At 35.3% G+C, this 12,885-nt stretch overlaps 1 protein-coding gene across 1 annotated transcript in view; it reads left to right on the top strand.

Moving 5' to 3' along the window:
* Positions 1-12,885, top strand: part of BANK1 (B cell scaffold protein with ankyrin repeats 1) — a 278,201-nt gene that overhangs the window by 222,488 nt on the left and 42,828 nt on the right. Inside the window, exons 8-9 of the mRNA XM_026509651.4 lie at positions 8,926-9,001; positions 12,374-12,688. Of these exons, the coding sequence (XP_026365436.1) occupies positions 8,926-9,001; positions 12,374-12,688 (391 nt within the window). The remainder of the gene's footprint in view (positions 1-8,925; positions 9,002-12,373; positions 12,689-12,885) is intronic.

Raw genomic sequence — 12,885 nt, forward strand, 5'->3', positions numbered from 1 at the left:
CAACATACATGTAAACCTGGCCACCTCTCTACTAACTCCAGTCTGCCAACTTGGAAATATGTAAATCCATCCATTATTTAGTGTCTATTTCATTTTCCTCCAAATGAAAGCATGTTTTTTAAATTTGATTTTATTGGAGCATTCAAAATAGCATAATGATTTATACTTTTGACCTAATAGTATTTTGTGTTTCCTCAACAGAACTTTACCTTTTTTAACTTATGATTTTGAAACATATTTTAGAATTGTGAATAGCAAAGCTTTATGCTGCTGTCGTGTATGTGTCTTTGTTCTTCTTACAGGAATAGAAAAACAGAGTTAAGGTAATGAATGCAGCAATCACAGGTTCATGGTTTATTAAAATCAAATTCCTTAATCTCTTCTTAACTACTCCTCTGGGTACTTTGAGCCTCATCCATGGCCAATTTACTCTTTCCTACTTTTGGCGAACCCAGTAAGATACACCTTTCTGAGTTAGCACCTGTGTTCCCTTACATCATTTTATCCTGGAGGAAGGCAATCTAAGTTTATTAGCCTAAACAAGTCCTTGTTGTAATATCAACATTGTAAAATCAAATATAAACCATTTGGGAGTTAAACACTGTAGAATCACTTGAGAAACCCTTTTCCTCAACAACCCTGCTGACATCCAGGTCTTAGGGTGCTCTGTATATCATAGTCCCTGGAAATGGTGCCCTGGGAGAAATTCCATGTACAGCCTACACAAGCATACCCAAGAGCCCCGCTTAATTTCCATTAACTTAATATTGATCACCATCACATCTGTCTTATAATTCCTCACATTTCAAAATAAACATATTTTTTTATTGTAAGCTACAAAAATATCCCTACTATATATTTGGAGGTTTTTGTTTTTATTCTCTATATTCCTACTTGAATAGAATTGATCTTTACTCAATCTTATAACTGAATATAAATTTTTACATAAACATAGCTTAATAATATGAAAAATAATGGGGCAACGTGAAAGGGTATTCTGTCATAAAGTAATGATCTTAATGAAGATAATATGGGAAACCAGTTGTTTAGCGCTTTCTATGTGGCAAGCTCTGTGCTAAGTACTTCATAAATACTTTCTTTTTTAACATTGACAATAACCCTATAACATTAGGTATATTTATAGTCAGTTTTACATCTGGAGAGGTCAAGAGTGAGAAATTGCTGAATCTCATGTGGGTAATAAATAGAAGAGTAAGATTTTAATCTAGATTTGTCTGACAATACTTCTAGACTCAAACTCTTAACCTATATAACCTAAATGTACTTATAGATGAGGTGCTTAATAGCAATACCAATCATCATCATTACTGTCATCTACAAAGATTTCCAATATTCCACAATTGAGATATAATAAGCAAAGGTTGATTCCACTCTTTGTATTGAAATTCACATAATCTCCAAAAAATTCACCTGCTTTTTCATTGGGTAGCTTTGCTCTTTGCCCTCTGCGTATGGCCTGCTCAACCTACTTTTGCTTGCACCGATTCTCCTTACCAAGAATATCCACATTCTTTCTTCTTCCACCAATTCATCTATTGTTTATTCATCCATTAGGTCGACAATCATGCATTAGTTCCTGGAACTAGATTCAAGATTGAGCTCTCAAATTTTAACCATTTTTCAAATTTCCGCTCTAGTTATTCCAAACGAGGATAATTTCATTATTTTTATCATCTATTGCACTCTATAGTCAAACCAAACACTTAAGCGACTATAGTTGTTTTGTGCATTTCACTTTTATTTTCCTCCTAAATATGCAGCATCCTGGAACATATTATATGTAACGTATTTTGTATACCCCCTAGAAACTTGCCTGGTGTTATAGTATTATGCACATAGCAAACATTCAATAAGTATTTATTGACTGATTGACCAAGGTTGGTGATAATTGTCATGCTCGAAAATGTTAGATGGCATGTACGGATACATGCTAAGAATTTCCCTGAGCTGTGCGTGTTTTCATAAGGTTGCCTGTACCAGAAATTCATTCCTCCTCAAGATGCTTTAGTTGCATTCTGAATACCATTCTGAAATCAAGTAAGGTTCATTAAGAATGAGTCTCTTAGGTTTGACCTTTGACCCGTGTGATTACGTCCTCCTATCTTTGACATATTTCTCTCTCTGTTTTTCTTTCTTTTACTAAACCCCTTCTTGTTGCCGTCTCCATTCTGTTTAACTTCATTTCTAAATGATGGACACAACTATCTGGTTTTTGTTTTCAGTGTATTGTTCAGAAGAACCTACTACCCAATGAACCCATGTAATTTCATAGCAACCTTTTAAAAAAATTTTTCATTTCTAGGAAGGAAATATGGTAAGATTTGATTAAATGTAATTTATAGTTTACTTTTCAATTGTTTGTATCTAAGCACTTTTTTGGTATCTTTATAACTTAAATGGGATTTTGTACTTATTCTTCAATTCAGTTCTATCAGCCTGTTTCATAGTTAAAAGTCTTGTTGACTTAAAAGTTTATTTGACCACCATACAATTAACTGATTTCTGTTTTTTCAAAGTGGTAATCTTCTTAACTTCATAAAGAAATGGGAAGAATCACCATTAATGGCCATATACCCATTCCAAATACATTTTCATAATGCTACATGAAACAATGCAAAGGATATCTAAAATGTTGATATTTTATCTTGACCTCGGATTCTGACCTCCAGTTTCATTGAAAAGATGTTTTTAATCAGTGTTCTCATCTCTAAACGGCAAGAGCTCTCTAGAGGGTACCAGATAGCATTGAGCTGAACAGAAATCCACATCTGACCCCTTTCCTCTAGCCTTTGGCATCAAAGCTGTAAAAAGTCTTGTTCATCTTATCTCCTTGATATTTATTAAATCTGTCTTCTTCATTAAATATTTTCTTTCACTAGTCCTCAATATCCTTCATCTTGACTATCTAAACACCTCCTCTCCCATGATTACCAGAATTCTTTTTCTAAAAAAAAAAAAAAAAAAGGCAGGAACATACTACTTCCCACTTCTTGGGAAATAATTACATACTCAAGAACCTTATAAAATAAAATAAAATAAAATCATAATACCACCACATCTTGATATTCAAATATTCCATCAACCTAATCAAACCAAATAGGAGCCATTCTCCAGGCCTTCCTACTGTTTCAGTCATGTTTGCCCATCAGCCAGAAATTTGTTTCCTCCTTTTTTTTTTTTTGCAGATTAAAACCATACTTATCCTCTAAGACTCAGCTCGAATACCACCTACCCTGAAGTGTTCTCTGTTCCATCCACCTGATGGAAATGATTACATGTTTCTTATAGCCTCTTTCAAGTATAAGTATATTTTAAAAGCTTGTTTCATTTTGCCTTAGCTATATTCCTTCTCTTCTCCACAGTTGTAAAATACTTGAGGTTTGGGAGCATGAATTTTCATATTGGTATATCCCACTCGGCTTGGTACCATGTTCTGTGCATATGTGCTCTGGATGTTATTACTTACCATCTTAATAGCCCTTGCCTGCAATAAAACACTTTCGCTGACATCTTTAATTCATTTTTTGAAAAATTTTAAATGCAGTTGCCCTATTCACATCATGGTTCTTGAAATTCTATACAGGTTGCCTTCCATCCTTCACTTCCATTTTAAGATTCTTCAATCCAGTTTGAATTCATTCAGTCTGTTATAATTCCCCTCACCAGGGTCACCAGTGACCTTGATTGAAAAACACTGTGAACTGTTTTCAGAGCTTTTTTTTTTTTTTTTTTACATTCTTGGTGAATCATTTAATATTGGGATTTACTTGAAACTTTCTGTCCTCGTCCATTCAGGTTGCCATAACAAAAATTCCATAAACTGATGCTAATAAGTAACACTTACTTCTCCCTGTTCTGGAGACTGGGAATTCCCAGGATATGGTCCCAGCAGATTCAGTGCCTGGTGAGGGCACTGTCCCTGGTTCATAGATAGCCATCTTTTCACTGTATCCTCATATAGCAGAGCGGGTAAGGGATCTCTGTAGGTTACTTTTATAAGGCACTCATCCCATCATGAGGGCCCTTTCTAATGACCTCATGACCTCCCAGAGGCCTCACCTCCTAATACCATCACCTCGAGAGAATTTCAACATATTAATTTTTGAGGTAGATACATTCAATCCAAAGCATTCTCTCTCATGATTTTTCTGATATCTCTCCCTCCAAGTTTTCCCCTTTGCATTTATGACTGCTTATTCTAATATCCTTTGCTGAATCATGGAATATAGACCTCAGAAAAGTTTGAAGCAAATGATATATCCAGGAATCATCATGATATAGATATAAATTAAAGACAATTTTGTGAATAAGATCACCTAGAGTAAATGCATTCTGTGACAAGAGGAAAGGGACAAGTATGGAACCCAAGAAAAGCCAACTTCTAAAGAGGGTTGGGCAGTACAGAGTATAGATCCCATATAAAAACAACTTTTGCTTGGAAAAATATCTAAAGCCTACATTTTATTGTGACACATTGTTTTAGTATTACATCAGTGTGTGAACAAGAGAATAATTTATCCACAGGTTCCTTTCAGATTTTGGATTCCATAGTTTTAAATGAAGATAAGCATTTTTTACATTTACAGCTACAATCCTAACAAAAGAATGAATTTAAATTTCGTCATTCCCACTTTAGTGACGGAGATGGCTGAAGTCAAACCAAGTATATGGTCCAACAAAGGTGCAGGTATCTCATCAATGAAGGCACAACTGTGGTGGGTTTGAAACAAACACCACCAAAATAGAGTGAGAGTGTGGTTACAGGGTCAGGTGTTAAGCCTGAATCCTTAGTTGTTGTTAGAGCTGCATCATGGGCAGAGATTAAGATCAAAAGCCTGCCTTAAAAAATGGAGCATATATCCTCAGGTTATTCTAACAAAATTTTAGTTCATACTCAGGAAAATATCCACATCCCCTCTCGCCCCCGCCACCCCAACAGCTCATCTCTTTTATTCTTCTTTATTCTTTTCCCAATCATGGGCAGACTTCCTATTTAATTTTTACACTCAAGATTTCAATTCCTATTATATAAAGAGAACTTCATAAAAAATCATATGATTTTGCTTTTATATCATATTCCTAAAGGCCTAAGGAGAAACAAATTCTCTTAAAAGATGTAATGAGAGCTAAGATAATATAGTCTTACTATGCACCTTTGAAAAAAATGTTCTAGGCTCTAATATTATTATTCATGGCTTTAGTAAAACATTGTTCATTATTCCTAACATTCAGGAAGTATATCTTTATTACTTCCATTGGAATATGATCTCAGATTCTGCAGCTTAGTGTATTCATTTGGGATAAAATATGAAATATTGCAGGGCCAATTTATTGCTCTTCAAACATGTATGTGTCTTCTTACTCTCATTCCACAGACTGCCATGTGCTTTACAGCTGGCAAAATCGTTTATAATCAACACTATGGCAAGTTGGGCAAGAGTTAAGCTAATTATAATATCTTCAGAATCTCATAACAAGATTTGGAAACCAACTGCCATGTGAAGATTGTTTTTATTCACTCCCACAAAATCAGAAAATTATGATCAATTTGTACAGTGCTAGATGCCAAAGCCATGTGGAGCTTTATAAACCTCAGTCAACAAGAAGTTCTCTTTTTAGTTTATCTTTGATAATGAATGATTTTAATTTCATTAAACATTGTGTGCTGCAAGGACTATCTGTGGGCTGGAATATTAAATTGAGCATATTGAGCTAATCGATTTTATTATTTAAGTTGGATTTTTCATTTAGAGAAGTGGGACTCAAGGCAAGTATCAAGATAAGTTTTTAATCCAATCGCCTCACAAAAAAGCAAATTAATAGAATTTTTCCCTGATCATCTGATTATTTCTTAATTCTCCATTTCACCTCTAAGGACTGGGTTTGTGTAGCAAAGTAAAATATTGTATTCTAATCATTTTATTATTTTGTCTTCTCTCCCCATAGAAAGATGATAGTTGTGAGAATGAAAATTATGCCTTTCTTTTATTTTTAACTTATTTTCCCTAATTGCTAACAAAGCAGTTAGCACATACTAGGTCTGCATAAATATTTAACAAATTAATGAAGTCAGACTCTAGCCTTAGAAAAAGAAACTTATTAAAGAATTACCTTTTTCCATTCTTATCTCTATTATCTTGTAAATTATCTAAGTCTTTCTAATAACAAAATTACAATGCCACACTTCAATCAGATAGAAAGTTTCTATTTCAGTTCTTTTTCTATCAGCAGAACTTCTAGAGGCACACAGTTGAGAAGAAATAAGTTAAATAATTATTGATTTATTATTGATGATTCTCCCATCAAATTGAAGTGATCACTGAGCTTATTAAATGCAGATCTGTATTTTATAGGATGTGCAGGTTACATTTATTGAACACTTACTATGTGGTAGAGGTAATATGTGTTTTGCTTACATTATCCTAACTTAACCCTCTCAGCAAACTGATGGCACACATATTCGCATTTGGCAGAATAGAAAATTGAGATTTAGAGTTCAGTACCTTGCCTGATACCATGCAGCTAATAAATACTAGAGCTGTGATCTGTCCTGAGATTGACTTCACCATCCGTGCTCTGCTCACTGCACCACACAGCCAAGTACTAAAGTGAGTATATGTCAGAGTGCCTCATGCTTGTCTTTCGAGCCATCATTGATTTCATTCAACAATTATTAATATGTCACAAATCTAACATATTCTTGAAGATAAATCTGATTTTAAGTGTAAGGAACTCAAGAAACATTTGTTTTTTAATTTAAATAGTTCTAAAGATCCTCTCATTCCTGAGAAGACAATTAATCCCTGCATAGCCTGATATACAAAATGTCAATTTTACATAATATTTATGAACCTGCTCAAATCTGTCAAACTTAGCTACTTTTTAAATTTGGAAACCTTCTTCTTTCAATATATTTTTGGGTTTGCTTGCTTGTTTATTAATACAAATGTCATATAGCTTGTTATGACACAAAAATGATTCCATTAGATTGTAACCTCACTGCACACACATACACCCACACACTTGTCCACAGTCTCTATTAATTCACACTGATTTTGAGCTCATAATGCCTAGGCTTGTAAATAGTATATAGGAAATTTTCACATAATTTCTGAAATCTTTGAAAACCATCCCTGTTATCTAAATAGTAAAAAGTTCCTTGATATGATTTTAAGAGTATTATGGATTTTTTTAATGTATTCTTGATCTATCTTATGAAATAAAGAGGTCAGGCTAATTGGAAACAAAGAATGGCTGTATTAAACAATGCATGTAATACCAAACCATGCAAATATCAATCAACATGTCAATCTCCCCTGTAAAGTTACATGACTTTTCATATTAGCATTTGATTGAGTCCACCAAGGGGAGAATATGATGTAAATATAAAATGACCTTCTGAATCAAGTACTAAAAGAGTACTAAAGAGACTTTTATTTTCAAGATTCCACTGTAAATCAAAGACCATGTTGTTTCTCTGGGTAGCATTAGTTAAAAAGAAAGAAGAAATAGTGAAGGAAAGGAAAGGAAAGGAAAGGAAAGGAAAGGAAGGAAGGAAGGAAGGAAGGAAGGAAGGAAGGAAGGAAGGAAGGAAGGAAGAAAGGGAAAGAAAGAAAGAAAAAAAGAAAGAAAGAAAAAGAAAGGAAGGAAGAAAGAAAAAGAGGGAGGGAGGGGGGAGGGGAGAAAGAGAGAAGGGGAGAAAGAAAGAAAATAAATAAATTCCATTGGGGTCCCATTGGCCAAAGTGAGTGACCAACCAAGTTGATGAAGTCAATATGCAGGTCAAATACCTTTGCATACCAAAGCTATTATAAATTTAATAATGCTTCAATATGGAAGCTTCTAATTTTTAAAGGGACATTCCCAATGCAGAGCAAATGGACTAATCATTTCAGCTTTAATAAAAACAAAGTATAAATCATTTGAATAATCACTTGCAGTTCATGGTAACAAAATGTGACCTATGTTAATGCAACCAACCTCCAACTGTTTCTCTAGATGCTTTCACACGGAGTTGTCACTGGTATTACTTACCTTTCTCTAGGAGCATGAATATGTTCCACTACCGTAGACCCCATGTCTTCTGCAGAGATTATAAACAAAGACTAGCAATTCAGAGATAACAGATTTCTGTCTTTTCTCAGTAATCCTCCCTTCTAAGTGTAGTGGAACTGACTTCAGAAAAACAAACATAAATCCACTTACTTTGTTTCTTTTTTCTTTTTAAAGATGGAAAATAAACCATTCTGCAATTCCACTGTCTTTCACTGTATTATAACACTTGATGTAATTAAGAATGTCTTTTGAACTGATAAAAGATACAGAAGTGTTAAAATGAAGGAAAGCTTATGGCTTGTTTTTTTTGTTTGTTTTAAGATTTTATTTGTTTATTTGAGAGAGAAAGAGAGGGCATGAGCAGGGCAGAGGGAGAGGGAGTAACAGACTCCTCACTGAGCAGGGAGCCAGATGTTGGATTCAGTCTCAGGATCCTGGGATCATGACCTGAGCCGAAGGCAGACACTTAACCAACTGAGCCACCCAGGTGCCCCGAAAGCTGATGGTTTTTAAGAGAAATAGTTGTGTTCAATTTTATTTAAGACTTACTTATTGCAACTAAATTTCATGACTATTGTTTTGAATCTTGAAGTAGTTGCTGTAAGTTTCATTTTTAAATTAACTTATTGTCTATTATAAATGTTCTATTGCCACGGTTATACTTTAATACTTTGTGTCATTGAACACTTGTAGATGGCACAAATAGCTAAGATATGTAGTATAATCAAAGTATTTAAATAAAAACTAAAACAATTATTTCCACAGGTATTAACTTTCCATTTGGTGTATGTAGATGCAGCGGCATAAAGATTAATGGTTATTATTAAAAATTACATTCACTTTTTTCAGATCCCAGAAGTTAGAAATGATGAGCAAGAAAATGACTATGAAGATGATATTACCTCCATTTTTACATATTCTCCCAGTAAGTGTTCCTGGATGTTATGAATATATGTATATATGTAACATCTATATTAAGGTACAGGTAACCGGTAAAATAAGACTGAAGAGAGCATAGGAGAGCATGGAAAGGCATTTAATTAACTGAATGACTTTTGATTTATAATATGGTACAGATGTTACTACATTATCTTGCTAATTTAAATAGCTCTGTTAAGTTCAGTGTTAAATAATCAAACACCAGTCTTTCCTACCCAGAGAGAATACACAGGTCAGGCTGATACAAATATTCTATCTGACAACTCTGTTTTTTCAGTTTTTTTAAAAACAAAGTCACATTCTTTTCCGATCTTAGTTTTCTCTGCTAGGCAACGAGAAGCTTGGACTGCAACTCTCTGTAAGGTCCTTACTGGCTCTAATAGGATGTAATTCTATACTCTAATGTCTGAAGACTAATTCAGTCTTCCTGCATGTGTATAACTCTACCCGTTATGCCAGATTCCACCGATGTACAATAGCTTGCTCTGTATATTGACCAGTACGTCTGATTGGCATCTCCCACTCACCATTTCCGAATCCAGAAACCCTAATGCCTGACCCTTTCAAACCTACACTATCTGCTGACTTTCCCATCTCAGTAAGGGAAAATTCTTTCCTTGTTTAATTCCGTCCCAAAAGCTGGGAGTTTCCCTTGGCTTTTTTACTTCCTCTCTCACTCCACATCCAGTACAATCAGATAGGACTGTTGACTCGAGCTTCACAGCTTAGCCAGCGTTCCGCTGTTCCTCACTCTGCCGTGATTTATCCTAGTCCACGCTGCCGTCCGCTCTCCCCTGCATTATTGCCATAGCACAGTGGTTCTCGATGAGGGACTATTTCTCATTCATAACAGAGGATGCTTGTCAATGAACAGAAGCTGTTTATTACCATGACTTGAGAAGGGAGGTTTACAACTGGCATTCAGTGGTGGACACCAGAAATTCTACTAAGTATCCTACGATGCACAGGACATACCCCACACGACACAGGACTATCCCATCCGAAATGTCAGCAGTACTACTATTAAGAAACCACGAGTCAGCAGCTTCCACATTTGCCATATCTGATACTCTGCGCTTCCAGAAGGAACTAATAGCTTTTCTGTTCCCAAATTTCCCAGTACCTTCCCATCATACTTATTCTCATCAGGATCTAAAAAGCCCGAGATAACATTTTCAGTCCCATCTCTGACCACGCTCTTGTTTGTTCACCACAGGGTGACATCTCACATACCAAGCATTCTCTGGCCTCGGGGCGTTGCCCTTTTAACACTGCACAGTTGACACTCAGCTAACCATTATTGACCACTGGTTTCTCAAATGGTAGGCAAATTGACCTGCAAATCGAATACAATTAAATACAATGTCTAACCACCATACTTTGGCAAATCAGTAAACACCTTCAAAAGTTATGGCATAACACAAAATAATGCCAAATATTAAACTAATGAGTCAATGCACTGATTTTTAAAGTTATACATTTTATTTTCGTTTTAATAACAATAAAGGTGATGATAAAGGCCATCATTGATAATGACCACTTATTTATCATGACATTTAATCCTCATAAGAACTGCCTGTAAAGAGAAAAATGTTATTTCAATTATTTAGAGAGAACACCTCATTTCCATAGATCGTTGGGACCTGGAATTGTCTTGTGTTTGAAATTCTGTGTGACTGGACTCAGGCCTCAGGCTCCTTAATGGGACGGGGGTGAAGCATAGCACACCTTAGTTGGCAGATTTCCATTGGTATCCCCATCACTGTGAAGCTTGCTAAAACTCACTGACTCACTACATCCGACTCTCCAGGGCTGGATTCCAGGTTTGGACATTTTTGACAAGGACCAGGGAGGCTCTATGGCTTAGACAGTGCATACATAAAACATAAACACTGAATACATAAATATAAGGCGGCTACAGGTAATTTCCTATAGCATGAGTGTAATTCTAAGTTGATGATCTATTTGCCCAGACAGAAATAGTGAAGTTCCTTTGCTAGCCAGAGCCATAATTCCTTTTCAGTCACTGTGTCATTGACTTCATCAATATTTCTAGAGACTACTTTATTTCAGGCTCAGTGCTTGGAGTTAGAGGAAGAAAGATGAATGAGATTTGTGCACGAGATCTCATTCTGTTGGCTGCTCTGCTCAGGCTGCTAATTAAAGACTCTTGGTCTGCAGTTCTAGTACTGAAACTATATCCTTCTTCTTTCTCACATGAAAGGAAAGAACAATAAAAAATAAAATTCCATGTAGAAATATGGGTACGATAATGGGCATGATTTTTCCTCATGATTAATTTTCTCCCATAACTGAAACGTTTCTACAGAGTAACTGTTCATTGTTTAAAAAAAAAAAAAAAGTCCCTTTTCTCCATACTCTGCCAATTGGCTTCTTTAGCCAAATTTCAGCTTAGCAACACTTTAAGACAACAATCTTCGGCTTTATTGTGTTGACAATGACAACAATTCACATAGTCCCTCCAATATAGAGATTCCAAGTTTGTTTTAAAATTTTGTGAATCCTTTATTTAAAGTAGAATTTTTATAAAGAAAATTTAAACAAAATTTTTTAAGATTTAAAGTTATTGCATTGTAATATCTTTTTTCAGTTCTTCCTGAGTGGTTAGAGGGTATTTACTGTGTACACTATAAAAACAAATGATGGAATCATGATTCTTAAGATGGAGGGGATTTAGATTATTTGGTTAAGCTTCAGGATAGGATAGATTTTATAGGTGATAAAACTGAGTCTTAGAAAGATTTACCTACTATTGGTGATTTGAAGCCTTCTCCACCAAAAAATATTAACACTTCCCTCAAGTAATGTTTCCAAGAATTAAGATATAATTCTTATAATTGAAGAATTAAGGTACAATTTTCTGGTGATAATTATATATTAAAATAATGATTAATAAGATCACATTATTACGATAATAATGATAATTATTGCATTATTTACAAGGGAGTTAAGGTTTATTTTTTTTTCCTTGTATTTATCTTTTCCATAACTTACCTATTACTGGTTAGGTCAGTTATACTGTTTTCTAATAAAAATGCAGGGATACAGACATATGTATGAATCTGCTCAAACAGTAATTCTAGAGAATCAGAGTGTTATTATATGTATGTGTGTGTCGTGTAGTGAGGTAGTGAGATATGATGAAGCTTTAACTGTTCATTTGGTAAATATTTTAAAAGCCCAAGAATTCACTAAAATTATGCATTTGTCAGCTTTCTACCGTATCAGCTCATAAAACCTTTATTAGCAGTACTACCACTTCTGTGTGAAATTAGAAAATATGAAATGCCTCCAGATGGTGTGTTTAAATGAAATCTACCACCTTCGTCATAAACAGCCGTACAGACCCCAGCACTTCATCACGCAAGCGGGCAGGCATCCTACAGGCAGCGTGCAGAAGGAGCTGAGACAGATGAACTGGCAAAGGAAGAAAAAGAGAATGAATCGGGCACAGAGGCCGAGCAGAGCCTAGCAGAGGTTGGCAGTGGGAGTTCTGTGAGCCAGTATGATGATGACTTATATGTGTTCATTCCTGGAGACAATCCAGAACCTGATTCACCAGAGCCCCTCACGAGCAACAGACCACCTCTCCCCCCGCCGCGACCTGTAGCTGCTGCCTTGCAACTGGAAAAACCTCACTGCACATTACAGGGTAGGTTCAAGGTTAAAACAACAACAACAAAAGTTTGGCAGGCATATCGTGCAGTGGCAAATCTGCTGCAGGGAAGATCGGCTTTTATTTATTTATTTTGTATTACGTTATGTTAGTCACATACAGTACATCCTTAGTTTTTAAAACCAAGAGCAGCTTTCCTGCTGCTCCTTAACGAAGGCCTCAGAAATCAGGCA

Source organism: Ursus arctos, unplaced genomic scaffold (genome assembly GCF_023065955.2).
Source record: "Ursus arctos isolate Adak ecotype North America unplaced genomic scaffold, UrsArc2.0 scaffold_9, whole genome shotgun sequence".
In the NCBI taxonomy this organism is placed as follows: Eukaryota; Metazoa; Chordata; class Mammalia; order Carnivora; family Ursidae; genus Ursus; species Ursus arctos.